General features: G+C 41.0%; 1 protein-coding gene across 2 annotated transcripts in view; it reads right to left on the bottom strand.

Moving 5' to 3' along the window:
• epha4 (EPH receptor A4) overlaps nt 1–18,603 on the bottom strand; it is a 180,307-nt gene extending 161,704 nt beyond the window's left edge. Inside the window, exons 1-3 of one of the 2 annotated variants that reach the window (XM_062976569.1) lie at nt 18,408–18,603; nt 13,544–13,611; nt 8,050–8,713 (exon numbers count right to left, since the gene is read on the bottom strand). In XM_062976569.1, the coding sequence (XP_062832639.1) occupies nt 8,050–8,713; nt 13,544–13,611; nt 18,408–18,522 (847 nt within the window). In that variant the 5' untranslated portion in view covers nt 18,523–18,603. The remainder of the gene's footprint in view (nt 1–8,049; nt 8,714–13,543; nt 13,612–18,407) is intronic. The other variant, XM_062976568.1, reaches the window with a different exon arrangement.
• Between the last annotated feature and the right edge of the window lie 244 nt (nt 18,604–18,847).

Genomic DNA, 18,847 nt, shown 5'->3' on the forward strand with positions numbered 1-18,847 from the left:
TGCAAGTACTCCAAAAGATAGACAATCATGTTGCAAAGTAGTTCAAACTACTAACAGAGTGACCAGATAATACAATTAATAATAACTAATTTGACACATACCTTAGCTAACACTGAGCTGTTTAACATAATTTTTCATATCCGAATGAATTGCTTAATAAACAGAATAGCTAAGGAAGCAATATTAAGGGAGGAAAATGAGATTTCTTCAACCCAGAAGATTTTTTGCAGAAATGCAAAGACACTCCTTCCACCAGAGTCTGACTGGGTAATACTTTCAAATCATACTGGTAATAATGCTAAATGAATTTCTCCAAACAAGTCTCTTACTTTACTACTGCCCTTTCTTATTCATAGCATTTTACAAGGTGTCCATAAGACAACATCTTCCACTTCTTCTTAAAAAAAAAAAGTGGTACTATTGTTGTTCATGGCCCTAGCAATCCTCTATCTGGAAGCACCACATAGTGTAATATGCTCAGAACATTTTCTGTTGATTTATTTCTTTTAGATTTCAGATTCCATTTTATTTTGCATTTAGTTTTCAGTACATTGTCTTTTGTATTTCCAGACCAGGACTGGGGAGTCTTAAATACTGAACTGTATATAAATATTTAAAAGAATGTAGTTAAAGAAAGACTAAATTTCTTAAAACGTGTTCATGACCTCGCTGGGATAGCTAAAAAGACCTTTTGTGGGGAAAGAAAGAATAAGGTTTCACACAAGTGACCGTCGTGTCTCCATTTGCCTCTGGAGACAATGACTTCTCCTGAGAGGCCAAACCAAAAGCACAGGCCAAACAAGAGATGGCTCTTGGTATTATTTAATCTTAATAGCCTTTCCAATTATACTTGGAAGCCAAGGGTCTCACTTCCTCCAACGCTGTTCAGGAATGAGCTAGAGCCTTTGCACGTTTCTTTGTTGTTTTAAACCTCGCTTAATTATGCCACACGGCCTGACACTCTGCAGTTTACTGCTCTGTGAAATTAACTTTGAGTTAAACGCTAATTGCACATCAAAAAGCTTTGTGTGCATATTCACAGGGGGCAAAAAAATCTGCCCTTTGCTGTTTGTTAGGGAAAATAGATCTAGCATGGAATTAGGTCCCAATTTCAGACTGCTGATTTATAACACCCAAAATGAAAACAGTATATTCTTTGTGGTTTTTGTTAAAGGGGGAAATGAAAGGCATACATGCTGCCTGTGTTTCCATTTAATCAATAAGCCATTCAACCAATCTGTCCCAAGCAAGTTTGTATTTTGGATTTTGCAACAAGATTCAATCATACACTACTGCAGGCAACAGACTGTCAGTGGAGGTAGGAACGCTTTAAGATGCAAAAATGTTGTTCATTTATACTACATCAGACAAAGAGCTATTATCTCTTTTTGGTAATTTTTTCGTATGTACATAAGCAAAGTACTTTAATATGATCATATGTCTCTGTGTGTGTATATCATCATCATCATCACTACCATAAGATGTTCTACAATTTTAACTCCTAATGCACCCCACCTATTTTTTTGACTCCTGTTAGATTCATGACTGCTCAATGAAATCAAAAGAATAGTAATTTATCTTTGGGAAAACACAGTATCACACAACTTCATGTTAATTTGTGATGAGAAATCAATGTGTTCCCCCTGTGGCATTTATCCAAGTTGAATTTGCAGCTGGTGCCACTTTTATTTTCGAGTCTTTCAGACAGTTCACAGACAAACCCAAAGTGTGAATGCTTTTACCTGACTGCTATGTGCTGGTAGGCTGCTTTTTTCCCATAAAGAAAGAAGCCCCAAGCAGGGAGTTGGTTGTATATGAAGTAACCATCAAAGCCATACTCATAGTGGAGGAAGGACTGGGCCACAAAGAGAAATGCTGTGCAAATATCACACCCCCTATCTCTTAAACAAAGACCTTAAGTCAAAATAGAATTGATTTGCATGAAATCCAAGATTTTAGGATCTACATAATGAATAGAAGGAGCTTCTCCTCAGGACTTCCAAAGGAAGCGCTTATCTCCTTTGTCAAAGTGGGAAATGGGTGGACTACTTTGCATGAGGGTGTATACAAAATATGCAAATGAAGAATCTGCTGCATGCAAAAAGGCAAACTGGCCAGACAGCTGACAATCCTCCATTCACTGGGGAAATTTCTTCAGCCTCCGGTGGGAGCAAACAGGAACGAAACCAACATGTTTGCTTCCCAGGGAGAGTGAAGCGCATCCTGCATATTCATAAAGTGGCCATTTAGTCATGGAAGTGTTAATTATTTCCAGCTCATGAAACTATGTGACCTCACCTGCTCCCACAAACAATATCAAAAGGAGGAAGCATAATTGGATGCAATGAGGTTCAATTTTGATCCCAGAAGTTGAAAGTCAAGCAAGGAAGGGATGAGAGAAAGAGAGATTCAAAAGATGTAAGCAGTGGCTGAAGTCGTCTTTTATCATCTATCGTCACAGATACAACAAAGATCTAAAATCAGTGGACCGTATTTTTAGACAAAGATAAATACCCCAGCAACAGCCAAGCTGTAATTCTATGGGCAATCTGACAAGCCAAAATGTTTCATTTTAGATTTTGTGTAATAAGTGGGAAAGACCCACAAGTTCTTCATGGCCATTAGATAAGGACATTCATATAGTTCACATGCAAAGAGAGAGAAAAAACTCAATACAATACATTTTAGAGGAGAATCTGAAACCAGCTATAATAAGAGAAGTGTCGAACAACAAATCCCTATAACGTATACCTCAATTAATTTCTATAAATTTACTTTCTAAAGGTAAAAAACCCTCATAATTTTCAACACACACACACATTGTATTTCAACACTTAAAGTACATTTCTATATTTGACTACTCAAATTTAAACCCTAGCAATTTTAATGAGGAGCCCCCTGTGGCACGATGGGTTAAACCCCTGAGCTGCTGAACTTGCAGACCGAAAGGTCAGTGGTTCAAATCTGAGCTCCCACTGTTAGCCGCAGCTTCTGCCAATCTAGCAGTTTGAAAGCATGCAAATGTGAGTAGATCGATGCTCTGGCGAGAAGGTAACAGCACTTCATACAACTATGCCGGCCACATGACCTTGGAGGTGTCTACGGACAACAACAGCTCTTCCGGCTTAGAAATGGAGATGAGCATCAACCCCCAGAGTCAGACACGTCTAGACTTAATGTCAGGGGAATACCTTTACCTTTACCTAATTTTAATGAGACTTGTTCAAACAAATTGAGCTGGGTTTGCTTTTTGGTAGAAAGCTAAAGGACAGCAGCATAAAACTACGCACTGTTATATATAATGCACAGAGAGAGAAAAAGACAAGGAACTATCTAGTTGTCAATTGTTTCTGGATACAATTGACAGGGTTACTTGGCACTTGATTATCTGAGAGACCTCCTCATATCCTACAAAACATGTTGAACTTTTAAGTAAAGCCATGAAGCCTTTTTGGTCATGACACAGAAATATAAGATCCATTCAATTTTATTATTCAGACCTGGACATTTAGAATGGTGGCACATACCAAACATTATTTCCCTCCTGGTAATAAACAGGCCCTGAGAATTGTTATGTTTAGAAGCCTGTTGAATACCAGTCTTCCTGTGTAGTTCAGCCTATCATGCATTGCATTTCTATACAGATACCATATATACAGTAATACTGAATATTGATTTTATTTAATGGTTTTATATTAGGCTTTATGATTTATGTCTACTTTGAAATTAGTAGCTGTATTGGGTTAATTAAGGCTTGTACATAATAAATATAATATTCATGGCCAACACTCATAGATTTCAATAAAAGCTATGACTGAATAATTATAGGAAGGATTGTAGTTTAGGATTGCTATCATGCATACTAAATAGGCATCCACAATTTTTACGAATGTATTCAATAGAGGAAAGGATTAGACAAGCTTCTGTATAAGAACAATAAACAACTCTTGTTCTCCTGATGCAAGAAAAAAATAACTGAAATAAGGCAGGGATTGGATGTTTGCATGAAGCTTATCATTGAAGGTTAAAAATCAAAAGGAAAATGGCAGAAACAGCAACAAAGTGTTTTCAACCTGATGAGTTTTTCTGCTGAATAGCATGAACAGAATTTATATAAGCTAGAAAATGGGCAAGATTGTGAAATTCTGAACATTTGAGATTGTTATACAAATGATAACCAAAAGAATCTGATTTTATGATGCACTAACACTAAACAGCATACATAAAATTTAACTTTCCTCTTGAACAGATAGCATCACAACAATTATAGAGGGCTAAAATTCTATTACTTGCCTGATTTGCAATTTATTTTGCTTTTTCCACGTATTACATCTTTTTTAGTTTGATAAGGATATTAACCAACAGAAATCAAAACCACATTCAGTCAATGTGTAACAAAACAATTTCAATCAGAAGGATACATTTTAGCAAAAGCGCATCCACATTTTAGGTAATTACTTTAGCCTTCCGATATGTTTCAAAGGTAAGGTAATTTCATGTTTCATTAATAATATTTCCAATTCATTTTTTTCTTCCTAGAATTCAAATCTATTGGCAAATGGCTTTCAAGACCAAGTGTACAACCTCTCTATACAAATAGAAAGGGAAGGTCTCAAAACATACACCACTTATTTAAACCTAGAAGCATTGAAAAAGAGAATATATTGAAAAAATTAGGTTTTAGAATCCTTTATTTTAAAAGATTTTTTAAAAATTCTCTTGGTTTCTGCTTTTACAGCCTTTTGTGACTATTGCAAAGTCTCAATGGAATCATTCTCCTTCACTCCAATCTCTCAGCAGGTTCAAGTTTCTGTTAACCCTAATCACACCTTCTTCTTCCTTAACACTCATTTTTCACCAAAGAGGCAGAAGAGTAAAGTGGAAAGAACCTTGAAAAAAGAATCCCTCAGCTTCAGAAAATGTTATTCAAGATCAAGAAGCTGAATGAACTGGCAGCTGCTTTGAGGGGACAAGCCAGACATCTCCTGATAGACTCAATATATCTTTTTTTTAAAAAAATCTCAATCAGCAAACACCACGGGAAGACAGCAAGCCAAGAGGAAATGTCATTCCATCCCTAAGGTTCTAAAGACTCCAACCGATGAGCAGTGTTAGATCTCAGAACAACAGGGACACCCTCTGCCTCATCATCCGCCATGCCCATTTTTGACCAACAAACCTTGTCGAGCTTTAAAGATCTTAATCAATCTTAACTCTGACCTCGGCATCACAAGAGGAAGATGGATGAGGAAGCAAATGCCCTTTGACCTCCTCTTGCATTTGTCCTCCCACAGTCAGCATGCCGGAGAAACAATTGGGGTGGACTGTGTGCACAAACCTCCACTCTTAGGTCAGTGGTGTCCTTTTCTAAACTTTTGTGGACTTGAGATGGCTTTTTTTTCTCATACCAGCCTTCCAGGCCCATGACAACACTTCTTCCCCCCAGCCTTCTCCCCCAGTAGCTCAGGGCAAAGTTATTTTAAAGGGAAATCCAATATAAAGACAGGTTGGATAACTGAGCAGAGAAAGGAGGATGCCCTTGGATTTTGAGACGACATACGTTTTTTGGATTTGTTTTTTAACAAAAGTCATAAGCGACACATTTTAGTGATTTTACATTTTGATGTCCAGATACCAAGCAATGCCTCTGAAAGTTTCTGGCTTCTAGGTTATTCGCTTCATTGGCATGCTAAAAAGGTACATGGCTTGGAATCAAAACAATCATAATTAAGATGTACTTCCTAGCAAAGCCTAAAGTTTGGGTGCTTATCTTGATTCATCATGGGATTGGAATGAAGGAACATTATTGTAGAATGAAACCAATAGCAAAAATAAATGAAAATACTTCAACCATTTCCAGGGGATGGTGATGGTACTCACATTAGTCCTTTGTAGTAAAACAAATAGTCTTTAGTGCCTTAGAGATAAACACATTTTACTTGGAAAAAGTTATTTCATGATATGAGCTACAATCCACAAAACTTTATCCTGAGTAAAATGTGTTAATCTTTAAAGTGCTTCAAAATTGTAATATATTTATTTTGGGGTTTTTTCCCCCTACCATTGTACAATGATCATTGCCTCACATTCTTCTCAAGGAACTTTTTATGTGATGATTTAATACAGGACACAAAAAAGACAAAAGGGTTCTTTCTTCCCTTAACCCCTCATCAGGGTTTGTCATTAACCTGAGATGTGAATTATCAGTCCAGTAAAGCTTGAGTGAGTTTCCAGGTACTTTCTCTAAAGGTATCAATATCAATTGCATGCTGCTTTTTAATTCTTTTTCACTGCCCACAATGTGTGTTCTTCTCCCAAACATCATCTTGTGACTTTCAGACAACACTCTACTTGCCATGTGGTTAGAGTAGATAATGTGTGGGTCAACGATTGAGGAGTGTTTTATTTCTGCATCAATCAGGGTTAGCCAATACTACAACAACACCTCCTTTGGCAAAATGCAAAGTAATCTCTTGAGCAAAAGGAAGAGGCTCACTTTAACCAACTGTTTTCTCCATAATCGGTGCCACATAATAGAATTCTCTCCAAAACTGTTGCTTTGCAAACTAGGTACATATAGTAAATAATAATAAAATCCAACACACTGATGGTCTTTTTCAAACAGCCATTCACCCTAATATCCGTCTGCTGGAAACAATGTATTTGCTCTTGACATGGAAAGGTTTCTAGCTCTTGCCCACTCCAAGCGACAGAATAATTTACTCTAGACATGGTGCCCTGTCATTATGCTCTTCATTTGTCAATTTTCCCTCCAAATCTTCATAATTGTGTTGCCAATAAAATATGCTGAAACATTTTTCCCCAACAGCAGGCACATATCTGATGAAAATGTGATTGTCAAAAGGACTGCCTTTTTGCCAATACAAAATACTGAACTGTCCATTGCCCATTAATGAATCTATAAAGGAGTTTCAGTAGACAATTGCTTTGGTAGGAAAACATTGTCATTCGATACCTGATTTTTGTTTTGTTTGTTTGGGGGTTTTTTTTTGGGGGGGGGGTACCAATCTGATATTTGTTTCTCTCTGTTATCTCTCTCATCAGTTTGCATCAATTATTCTAAAGTGATGAAATAACTGGCCTTAGGAAAGTATAATTAAAGTGAATCAGACCAAGCATTACTGGGTCTAATTCAGACTTTTAGCAATATATACAAAGAGCCATTCATTTGCCAAAAAAGACATTACAGGTCGATCTTTAACATGGCCCTAAAGGGGTCACCTAGCCCGTAATCCATAATAGGCTACTTATAAAATCATGATGATGTATAACTAAAAATCATGGTTCTTGCAAGGCAGATTTAAATCTCCCCTTCTTCTCTCACTTTCAGATAAGCTTCCTTTTATACCAACCTTAATCCCTAATTCTGCAGAGGATAGGGAAAGGAGGGGGCATACAGATGACCTCTTGCATTTCTTAGAGTCTCCTAGCACACTTCTTTGTAAAGGAAACAATAGACACTTTCTGAGAAATAAAAATATTTCACAAAAACAGATATGTCACACATTCAGGGATTATTTAGTGTCAAAATTGTCAAATGAGATGCTAAGCAGTGAGTTCTTAATAGCACTAAAAGAATCGCAAAAAGAAGTGCAAATAAAGGGAGAACAGATTGCTATTGCTGCATTTGTTATTCCAGATAAATCTGTCCTGCAATTACACACATGCACATGTATGAAATAATTTCACTATTATTTTGGAAAGTGGAAACTTCTCCCACTTTAAACAATGATGGCTCTGACACACGATTTACATAGTCATTTAAATATGGCATAAGCCAACTCTGACCTACACTTGAATGGCAAATGTGTTCTTCCTTCTGCTGATGATGGCAGTGCCACTTACTCTGACAGCATTGCCCCTTCTTTAGGCTTGCCACCTGGAACCACTGGACTTCCTCATTAGACCCCTCCGTCCTGCTGCATCCCACAGGGACTGCTAATTACTGGCTCGGTTCCATGTACTTTCATCTCAGATTCAATTATATATACCAATCTCTAATGAACTGTACAATACCGAGGGGCTTACCTTGGCATTCTCCATTTCGCTCTTCATACCCGGCGTTGCATAGGCAGTTGCCAATTGGGACTAGCCATTCACCATCTGCTCCACAGTACATTTTTGGCACATCCTTCTCTTCTGAATTGTTGACACATGAGCCACGGACCTCCACCAGAGAAGAGGTATCAGCTCCAGTGATGGTGTCTGGAAACTGAGCTAAGTTGCGGACTGTCAGCGGACACTTCTTGTAGAAAACCCGGACAGACACCAAGGCAATGCAAGCCCCGACATCCTGGAAAGCCAGGTAAAATCCCTTCTTGCTTAATGGCCCCACATCACGTATCTCTGTATTGAGTTTCATGATCCGGTCCCCAATGTCCACCTGAGTGAAGCTCTCATCAGCAGCAATAGTATCAATCTTGGCAAACTGGCTTTCCCGAATAAAGCGCTCCTTGTCATTGCTCGACTCATAGTAATAGAGGTTAAAAGTCTCTTTGCAAGTTCCCATGACACCTGGCAGGCTGTTGCAGTCTCTTAGTGTGAACTTGATTTCAATATAAACCCTCTGAGCCCCTTCACGTGGAATCCAATCAGTTCGTAACCAATTGTTTTGACTTGGCTCCATCACATTGCAGACTTGATACGTGCGGATGGGAGTATTTTTCTCATCCATAATGCTCACTTCCTCCCACTGCAAAGAATAAAAAGAATAAACATGAAATGGAGTCATGTGAAAAGTACAAATAAGAAAACCTGATTTCTTGAACTTCTTTCAAATGGTGTCATTGTATGTTACTTGCTCCCACTCCCAAACACACAGATATATGAATTCAAGGCACATAGGAAGCTAAACTTAGTAGAGCTGCATAAAAGGCATACTAAAAGCATGCTAAAAGCAAATACATGCTTAAAACCAGTCTTGTTTAAGATCTCAGGGAAATGTTAAGAAAGACCATAAAACACAAAAGCAGATCTTCACAATTTGGTACTTGACAATACATCTGGTTACTGTTCTGGTTTCAAGTACCATTTTTGACTGTTCAGGAAACTTTGCATGTGTGGTCTGTGGCCAAAAGGAGTCTTAGCCTAATGGCAGAACACCCATTGGAAAAATTTCAATTTTGGACTATCAAAATACACCAGCCATCTTGGTCTTGGAAAATGTATTTTCCCCTAGCTACATGGTAAGCATATACGTTACTTTCAACATAACTTGGGTTCAACTTTTACTATCTCCAGGCAGATCTCTTGTTCAAAATCCAGGATAGCTGTTGCCAATCCATTTATATTTCCCATAGATGCTCTTCATGACCAGCCCCACTTATTTTCATCTTTTTAGCCGTCTTGAATTTGGACGGGGTATAGAACAAATGACTGGCTGTCAACCAATATCTATTATGTACATGTCCTCATCAGAGGGTTAATCCCATTTATGAGACATATGGAAAGTGACACAGAATAAATGACAGCCATTTTTTAATCCACAGCCAGAGTTAAGACTTTGTTCTTCAACACCAAAGGATTACATATATCAGATGTAGGCAATACCTCTGCTTCAATATCTCTGGCTTGCATCCAGCACATTCTAATTTCAAATATTTCAGAATATATTTATATTTGCAAAAAAAAAAAGCAATTTCAATAATGAAGGAAAAGGCCTTGTCTCAGAAAGCCATACTACCTAACTGACACATATACACCTGAGGGGAGGGGGGGCTCATTCAGATGAGTCCAGCTTTGAAGACGAAGTTAAGATTGGATTGGATTCTGTACTACTTTGCAGTGTTGCAGCAGGAGTGTGATGAACATATCATAAAAGAAAAGACCAGTGACAGTGGCCCCTAAAAGCTAGGGGTGTGGAAGTAAATGAGATTATGTTAATCACATGATACAGGAGAGAAAGCAACTGCTGTGCTCTATTCTGTCTCTCCTTTTAGGAATAGAGGCATCGTTCTGCTAAATTAAGGTTCAAAGACCAGGGGGAGGGGGGCACTTTTTCCTATTTATGCACAGACTCTAGAGATTCAAGGCTCAGCAACAAAGAACACAAGGCAAAAACTTGAATAAGGTTATCATGAAACTATCAGGGACTTCCTAATAATGTGATGTGATCCTGTGTGCACTTTCCTGGAAGTAAGTGCACCTGAATACAATGGGAACTCCTTCTGAGTAGTTGTGCTAATGCCCCTAAGTGCGATGGTGAAAATAGTCATTAGACTCCCCAGCCAGCCCTTTAATGAATTCTGTCATAACGGTTCAAGGTTCATGCATGAAAGTGCACCTTGGCTTCAAAAGAGAGCCTAGAATAGCTGGATCCGGTTATAGATCTGTAGCCGTTAACACCAAGAGGTAAGGATATAATATGAAGAGTTATTGTCAAGAGATACTTGTAAATTCAAAAGAGGAGGGAGGGAGGGCATAAATCAATACCCATTGTGTCAAACTGTGTCACTGATAGCAGGGAAAACTGAAAAGCCATCTATCAATGTAAAATGCTGGTATGACGTGAACAACAGAGTTTCCTAATTTACAGCTGCTTCGAAACAAGGATTATGTTACTGTCCCTTCCTTTATAATCTATGGCTTTCTATTTAATTATGGGAAGAGAGATGGCCAAAGGAAGGGGGGAAGGAAATAAGAAGTGTCAATGGGATTTTCTTTTGCATATTTACACAAAAGGCAACTCAGGTTATAAGGTTGGCCTAAAGTCTGTGAAAATAACTTTGCTAGATGTTCAAGTGAATCTTCATGGAAAAATTCCTTTTTCTCTCCCACTCCCTTTATTTTTCCTCCGGTAGAAACAATATTTGCATTTTTAATTAGGAATTCACCTCAGCGTTAGAGCTAAACTGCTGAGCACAACAGCGGTTGCACATTTTGAGCAAATATAAAATAATATCATTGTTTTCATTACCACCAACATCTTCTACAAGACAAAGTCAAGGACAAAGCATCTTTTTTGTGTGTGTGGCAAGGAAGGGGGGGACTTTTCAGCTTTATAAATCCAACCTTCTCATGGTTTAATAATCCACAGTAAAACATACCCAACCTAGCATTTTCTTTCAACTGTGAATTTTAAAAGGTAAATCATTAATTAAATTTATAATGTAACACATTCATTCCTCTAGGGCTACTATAGATTTAGTAATAGCTCTGTTCACTGGTAAAGTGGCCTATTTTTATCTCCAGTGTCTCATATTAACACATAAAATATTTCACACTTCAGGAATGACCTGTTCTGGATCTATAAAATGGGGGCTTTTGCAACATACTGAGAGAGCTAGCACATAGCATGAAAGGAAGGAGACTTGATCTTTGAAGGCTACATCTTTGGGCAATTTGGAAAGAAAGGTCAAAGAGAAAGAGAAGGGAGAGGCAGACAGTAAGGGTGGGAAGTCTGTCCCATGTTTTGAAAGAAATCTATGGCATATGAATCATAAAATCATAGAATAAGCCATTACAAAAATTCAAAAGATAGACTTGAAAGCAAACTGTGCCCTCAATTTTTTGCTTCTAGCTTTAAAAAGTTACACAGCCTTGGAAAGCAAAAAGCTCTGAACATACTTAAGATTTTAAGAATGTGAAAGAGAAATAAAACAGAGGGGACACACCAATTCATTTTAAACAAATGATTTCCTCTTTCAGTCTGTTAGATCACTGACTTTATTCAAAATGAATCTATTTGAATCCACAGAAGGGATGGCCCTGGGTGCACCAAAAGAAAGCCCAGTTCATTGACCTTTCCACGGTACAGGATTAGCCGGGATGCCTGACTCTGGCTGAGATAAAGCTGTATCTTTCCCCACTGTCAAAAGATGAGGGCAATTGCCTGCAATCAGCAGTGAATATATTCTGCCTCGGTTGCCAGAGGCCTGCCAATCATCCCCTCTTTCGGGTGGGGATGGAGGGGTGAAAATGTTTCTAGAATCAGCACTGTGTGCAGAGGCAGAGCACAACTTGACTGCAGTCAAGTTCAGGACAGTAACAATAGGAGCGAGACAATCCTCCATTTTCCCATGATAGGGCTAATTCCAACCTTATGCATAATGTATTATTAAATAAACAGCTTCACATTCCTTCCATTCGCCACCACATCTTACTCTCTCCCTCTCTCTTTTTTTTTTTAATTACAGGAACAAGGAACATTAACCTACGGTATATTTCATTAACACACTGAATGAACCTGCTTCTGTGTTTGTTATATATCTGGTAATGTTTTAAGACCTTCTTTTGTAATTATTTGGACTTAGTTAGGCATGAACTGTTTGCCTTTAAAGCACCATAAAAAAGAGGTTTCCCATTTAATTTTAAAGGGATTTAAGTGTATTTGAATGTAGCTGGGAATGCCACTTTCGCAGCTGGCATTCAATGGCCCCCACCCCCTGAAATTGTTCTTAATATTCACCCTATGTGTGTGGCAATGAAAATAAGGTTCTGTTTTTCTTAATTAATAAAATTCCTGATCCCATGACACGCTGAGTCTTCTTGGTTACCCAATATATACAATAAGAATTACAGCCCTCTCAGCAGTTCCTCAGCGCCACTGTGGACTGGCCACATGCTATTTATCTACAAATTCTCTGCTAAATTAGGAGTGAAGGTCTGTGTAGACCTGACTAAGCTGAGATCCTGTTCTCTCCCAGCGTCCAAATCTGCAAATGTGTTAAACATTCCCCATTCACCAACGGATTAGCCCAAGCTCTTGTTCTGCTTCTCTTTGTACAATACACAGCTACCCCCCAAAAGCAGACATTTTGACAGATGTAAAAAAAAGGAAAAGAACAAGGAAATCTGTGAACTCGACTATCAACTCAGAAAGCATCTGTTTTCATTCACTAGGGACATAAATCTATTAATGACTGTCGCTTCACCTCTCTGGGTTTGTGTTAGATATATAGCTTAACCCTTAATGCATGAGATATTGAAATATTTTTATAGTCAGACAGAGTGCATGCTGTGACTGAGAAATGACAAATAATGGTTTAATTTGGGCAAAAGTCAGATGTCTGGACTGTATAATGCAACAATCATGCAAAACAATAAATACTAACTTTTTTAAAGAAAAGTCTTGGAAAGAAATAGACATGGATCTTTAGCAGATCACCAGATGTCTTAAACATCCAGGGTTCACATCTTATGCACACTTGTCTTAGGAATAATCCCACTCAACATGTGGGCCTTACTGCTAAGTAAACAAAAAAGGCAACCCAAAAGCAATTCCACTAGAAAATAAATCTCATTGAACTAAATACTGTGTACTTTACTTCTAAAGGAACATGCTTAGGACTGGGTAGCGACTTCTTTTGAGAAAGTGCATTTTTACTCCCAACAGTTCTTCCATGACACAGCTAGCCACGAGGGAGTATAAGGTTTCAGTAATAAGTGTAATTCACATCCTAGGCCAGGAAAGAAATCTGACCTGATTCCAACAATCAACAGCAAATGCATCTTTAAGATTCACCAGGAATTCAACTAATCATTCTTTGTTACCTTTATGATTAGGCAGAGAGTCAAAACTTACCCCTCCTTCCAATGGACTGGCTATCCACCCAAGCTCACCCTGGACTGATCTGGAATCCAGCAGAGTAACTGCATAAAAGAGAAGGACAAAGGGATACCAATACATCAATATTAAGTTGTTCTTAATAATAAAGTTCACGCTGAGTTTAAGAGAATATCATCTATTTCCATGCATGTGAAGGGGAAAGGCACTAGTGCCATGGTTCTCAACCTGTGGGTCCCCAGCTGGTAAACTGGCTGGGATTTCTGGACCTGTAGTCCAAAACACCTGGGGACCCACAGGTTGAGAACCATGGCACTAGTTGAACGAGTTAAATCAAAACTATGCTTTCCATCTAAAAGCTAGGCCAATGAAAACATAGACATCTTTAAACTGTAAATTGTAAGATTTATCTTAAAAGTATAGCCGTCCGCCCTTTATAAACCTGATTCAAATAAATGCACAAATCTACACACATCTATCAAGCAATAAGTCTTGCTGCTCAGTAAGACTTGCCTCTGAACAAATGTCTGAATCCTGCCAAAATAATTGGGCTTTAACTATGTGCAACAATAAGGTTACTTTAAATCAACATTAAATCAACATTTTTATGGTGTGAGACCAACAGTACTTGCAGTGTTTCACTGCAATGGCAGTACCCCTCACCACACTACTACAAGGCGAGCCAATTTCAATAGCCTCATGTAGTAAATAATAAGACAGAATGATGATGGGCCGTAAAGCCTAGGAGCCACCTAGTGATTCTCTGTGGCCTCAGACTCCAATAGTGCTATATTTTCTGAACTGCATGCAACTGTACACTTGTGTCCAAACGGAATCCATTTGCATTTTCAAAGCAATAAAAATGAAGAGACATTCTACTACCAGAAAGGAGGGATTTTATTCAGTTTCTCAGTGTTATATACACTACAGTACATTTGTGGGCAAGTGTAATCACAGGGAAGTCCTACTGTGGTGCATAGAATGTACTCCTGGTTCGGAAACCACACAAGAGCAAATTCCAAAGCCAGGCCCACTGAGTTGTAAAGGTCTGGCTCACTAATCAATATGTTTTCAGCCTCTGAGATACAAAGCTAAATAGAATCATAGAATATAGAGTTGGAAAAAACCTCATGGGCCATCCAGTCCAACCCCCTGCTGGGAAGCAGGAAATCACATTCAAAGGAACAGGTAAACATATACCTGAGAGCAAGGATGCTGCTTTCAATTCCACCCAGGGGAGAAAACAGGATAAAAATAAATAATAATTTCATGTATCCTCTTACAGAGTGACTGAAAAGTAATTTAATTGGTTTTGTAACATGTTTTTTGGGCCTAAATCCAATTGTTAGTCCAAATAGTGCAGGCTGGGGGTGTATGCAGGGGTCAATTTGCTGTCCTGCTATTAATTTAGTGGGTCTACTCTACCTGGGATGCATAATTACATTTAGCCCCCTTGTTCTTACCTATCATCTATCGCTTTTGTCCATGAAATCCATCTCTCTTACAAAAAGTATCTCTGAATGTTAGATCAGATGCTGCATTTAACTTGAAATGTAGCTTATTCCAAATAGATATGATCAGTCAACCCAAACTCAGCAGCGTTTTGATTGTTTCTCCCTGCATGGCAGGGGGTTGGACTGGAGGGCCCTCTGTGTTTCTATATTTGTTTTCACCTCTTATGATCTTGCATTTTGTTCCCATTCTTGCATTCTGGCTGCCTGGGGAGACTTGTAAAGCAGAGCAAAGCAGGTTGTGTTGTAAAGCGGTCTCCCCTCTTTACACTCCCTAGCTAAGAGTGAGAGACTGCATGGCAAAAGTAAGGAAAGGGGGTGCTAGTGCTAGCCGCATGGGAGATGGAGAGAATGAGGGAGGCCCACAACACAAGCTGCCTGTTCTTCGGAGTCTCTTGCAGAAAGAAGGACAAGGGCTGGCCCTGTGTTAAGAGTAAATAATGGCTCCCCCAATGCAGCTTTGACTTTTAAAAGATGCTGAGACAGATTCAATGACACCGCAGCTGCTCCATTTGCCTTCCCCAGAGTGGCCGACTCTCTAAAACCACAGGTTTTCAATAAATCACAAATAAGGTTTTCACACAAGTGGGCGGCTTTGTTAAAAAAAGGGGTATGATTCTGCTCAATCTGGGAAGGAGATACACCCAGTGGTGACAACTATGATTTCAGAGGGTGCTAAATATTATCCCATTGTCCCCTGGTCACACAATTATTCTTCTTGGGGAGAAAGAGGGCTACAGAACATAATGCAGGGAGTGATTTTTCAATAGCTGCTGACTACTGCCTCTTCACCATAAGGGTCAATGTTAAAACACCCTTTGGATGAAGAGAAAAGGAGAGACCCCAAAAGGAAGGAATGTGTGGTGAAGAAGAAAAACGGATTTGGGGAGCAAGGAGGGTCTGGAGAACAAGCCCTATGAAGAGCAGATTAAAGAGCTGGGCATGTTTATCCTGCAGAAGATAAGGCTGAGAGGAGACGTGATGTGGGACATGTATAAATATGTGAGGGGAAGTCACAGGGAGGAGGGAGCAAGCTTGCTTTCTGCTGCCCTGGAGACTAGGACAATGGCTTTAAACAACAGGAAAGGAGATTCAACCTGAATATTAGGAAGAACTTCCTAACTGTGAGTGCTGTTCAACAGTGGAACTCTCTGCTCCGAACTGTGGTGGAGGCTCCTTCTTTGAAACAGAGGCTGGATGGCCATCTGTCCAGGTGCTTTGAATGTGATTTCCTGCTTCTTGGCAGAATGGGGTTGGACTGGATGGCCCATGAGGTCTCTCCCCACTTTATGATTCTGTGATTCTAAGGGCCAGAGCTCTCGGAGAGGGTCCTTTCTGTGCTCCCGAGTTTAAACGGCTCTCTGGTTGTGCATTTCGTCCTTTGCAGGAAATTCAGGCAGGACTCGATGATAAAGAAGTGGCAGGGGCCAATATTATTACTATGGGGCCAAAATGAGGGGATTTTTCTTTTTAAAAAATTGCTCTCCTTCACGCACAAGCAGCGCTGCTTTGCCTTTGCTCTGTCTCCCTGCCTCTCACAGCCGCGCGCGCCCCCTGGACACGTGTACGCGCACTCTCACGTACACGCGAGAGTTTAGGGGACGCGCGCGAGCCCAACCTGGACGCGGGAAGTGTCGTGTCCCCGTTCACGCAACCGCCAGGCTCGAACAAACGCCAATTTTTAATTTAAAAAAAACCTCCTCCAAAACCCATTTCTTGCGATGGTTTCCTTTCTTTCTTCTTTCCTCAAGGAGGTCAGCAATTTCAAGACCTTGGTTGCGGTAGCGAGTAAATCCCATTCGATAAAAGAGGAGCCGTTTCCGAGTGGATATAGATACAAATAAGGAGCCAATGAGCTACATTGCGTGTACAATGTATGTACTGGGGATGGAAAAAAATATCCTGTGTGTTGTGGAATGCTTTCGTGGCCGGCATCACTGGGTTGCTGTAAGTTTTCCGGGCTGTATAACCATGTTCCAGAAGCATTCCCTCCTGACGTTTCGCCCGCATCTATGGCAGGCATCCTCAGAGGTTGTGAGACCTATTGGAAACTAGGCAAGTGGGGTTTATTATATATCTGTGGAAGGTGCAGGGTGGGAGAAAGAACTCTTGCCTGTTGGGAGGCAGGTGTGAATGTGGCATTAGCACTGAAAAGCCTTGCAGCTTCAAGGCCTGGCTGATTCCTCTCAGGGTGGGAGAAAGAACTCTTTGTCTGTCGGAGGCAGGTGTGAATGTTCCATGAGGATTAAAAAGCCTTGCAGCTTCAAGGCCTGGCTGATTCCTTCCTGGGGGGGGGATCCTTTTGTTGGGAGGTGTTTCAAAACCTCTCAGTGCCTTTCAAGAAAAGCCTTGCAGCTTCAAGGCCTGGCTGATTCCTCTCGGGGTGGGAGAAAGAACTCTTTGTTTGCTGGAAGCAGGTGTGAATATTGCAGTTAGCATTGAAAAGCCTTGCAGCCTCAAGGCCTGGCTGATTCCTTCCTAGGGGAGGTGTTTCAGGACCTCCCAATGCCTTTGAAGACCTCCTTCAATGCCTTCAAGATCTCTCTCAGTTCCTTTCAAGACCTCTATGGATTCCTTTCAAGACGTCTCTGAATTCCTTTGAAGACCTCTCTCAATTCCTTTCAAGATCTCACTCAGTTCCAACACCAGCCTTGAAAATCAGGTAGCCGAGAGTGGAAGGAAAGAGAGAGAAGAAATAGCGAGAGAGAAGCCTTGTCTTTCTTTTCCGCGAAGACGCCTGAGAACTTGAGAGTCTGCGTGCAAGGGAAGCATCCGAGAAGAAGCTTGGCAAAAGGGGGGGGGATTTGGATTTGGGGGATCTTCTCCGAGGAAGGGAAGCATCCAAGGAGAAGCTTGGCAAAAGGGGAGAAAGTTGGGATTTGGGGGGATCTTCTCCGAGGCGGGCGCAAGGGAGGGCGGCGCGTCTGCGGCAAATCCGGAATGCGAGAGGGATCCCAGCGAGCGAGCGATCCGCTCGCTCGCTGGGATCCCTCTCGCCTTCCGGATTTGCCGCAGACGCGCCGCCCTCCCTTGCGCCCGCCTCGGAGAAGATCCCTCCAGGATGGATCTTTGGGATGGAAAAGGAAGTAATCTCTCTCTCCCTTCCTCTCTCTTTGGAAGCCTTTAGGCTTTTTTTTCTCTCTCTCTGTCTCCCAACTTTGCGCACCGGGCAGCCGATCCGACTCTCAATCTTTCTCTGTGTGTGTGTCACGATCCAAACGCGTCCAAAGCCAAAAGTCCGGTCCCGGCGACTTGCCGACACGCTCCTCTTCCACAGACCCAGAGAGATGTCTCGATGACTTGCCCAGAGGAGGCTCAACTCGCCACCGACCCGGGACTTTCCCCACCGCCGCTCCGGAGAAGTCACTCACCTTCGTTGGCAGGGTAGACCCTGGAGCCGGTGACCCCTCCGCAGCTCCGCACCAGAAGCGAGACCAGGGCGACGCAGACCATCCCTTGCATCCCAGCAGCACCAGCAGCAGCCATGGTTTTTTCGGGGTGCTTCCCGGCTCCGCTCCAGCCACCGCCGCCTCCTCCTCCTCCTCTATCCCAGTGGAATAAATGCTTACATGGGGAAGGCAGCGGGCTGTAGACATTGCCAAGGGGGCGGGGGCGCCGGGGTCCGTGACGTCGCCACGCCAATCAAAGGCCGCCCGCCTGTCGGAGGCGTCTCTGGGACGGAAAGCCACGCCTATTGTCCCGCCCCCTCCTTTTGCGTCCTCGCAGCCGCTCGGGGCAGAAAGAAGTCCGGATTTTTATTTGGGGGTGGGGGCTTTCTATCCCCCCCTTTCTCGTCCGTATTTGACGTCAT

Source organism: Anolis carolinensis, chromosome 3, assembly GCF_035594765.1.
Source record: "Anolis carolinensis isolate JA03-04 chromosome 3, rAnoCar3.1.pri, whole genome shotgun sequence".
NCBI lineage: Eukaryota > Metazoa > Chordata > Lepidosauria > Squamata > Dactyloidae > Anolis > Anolis carolinensis.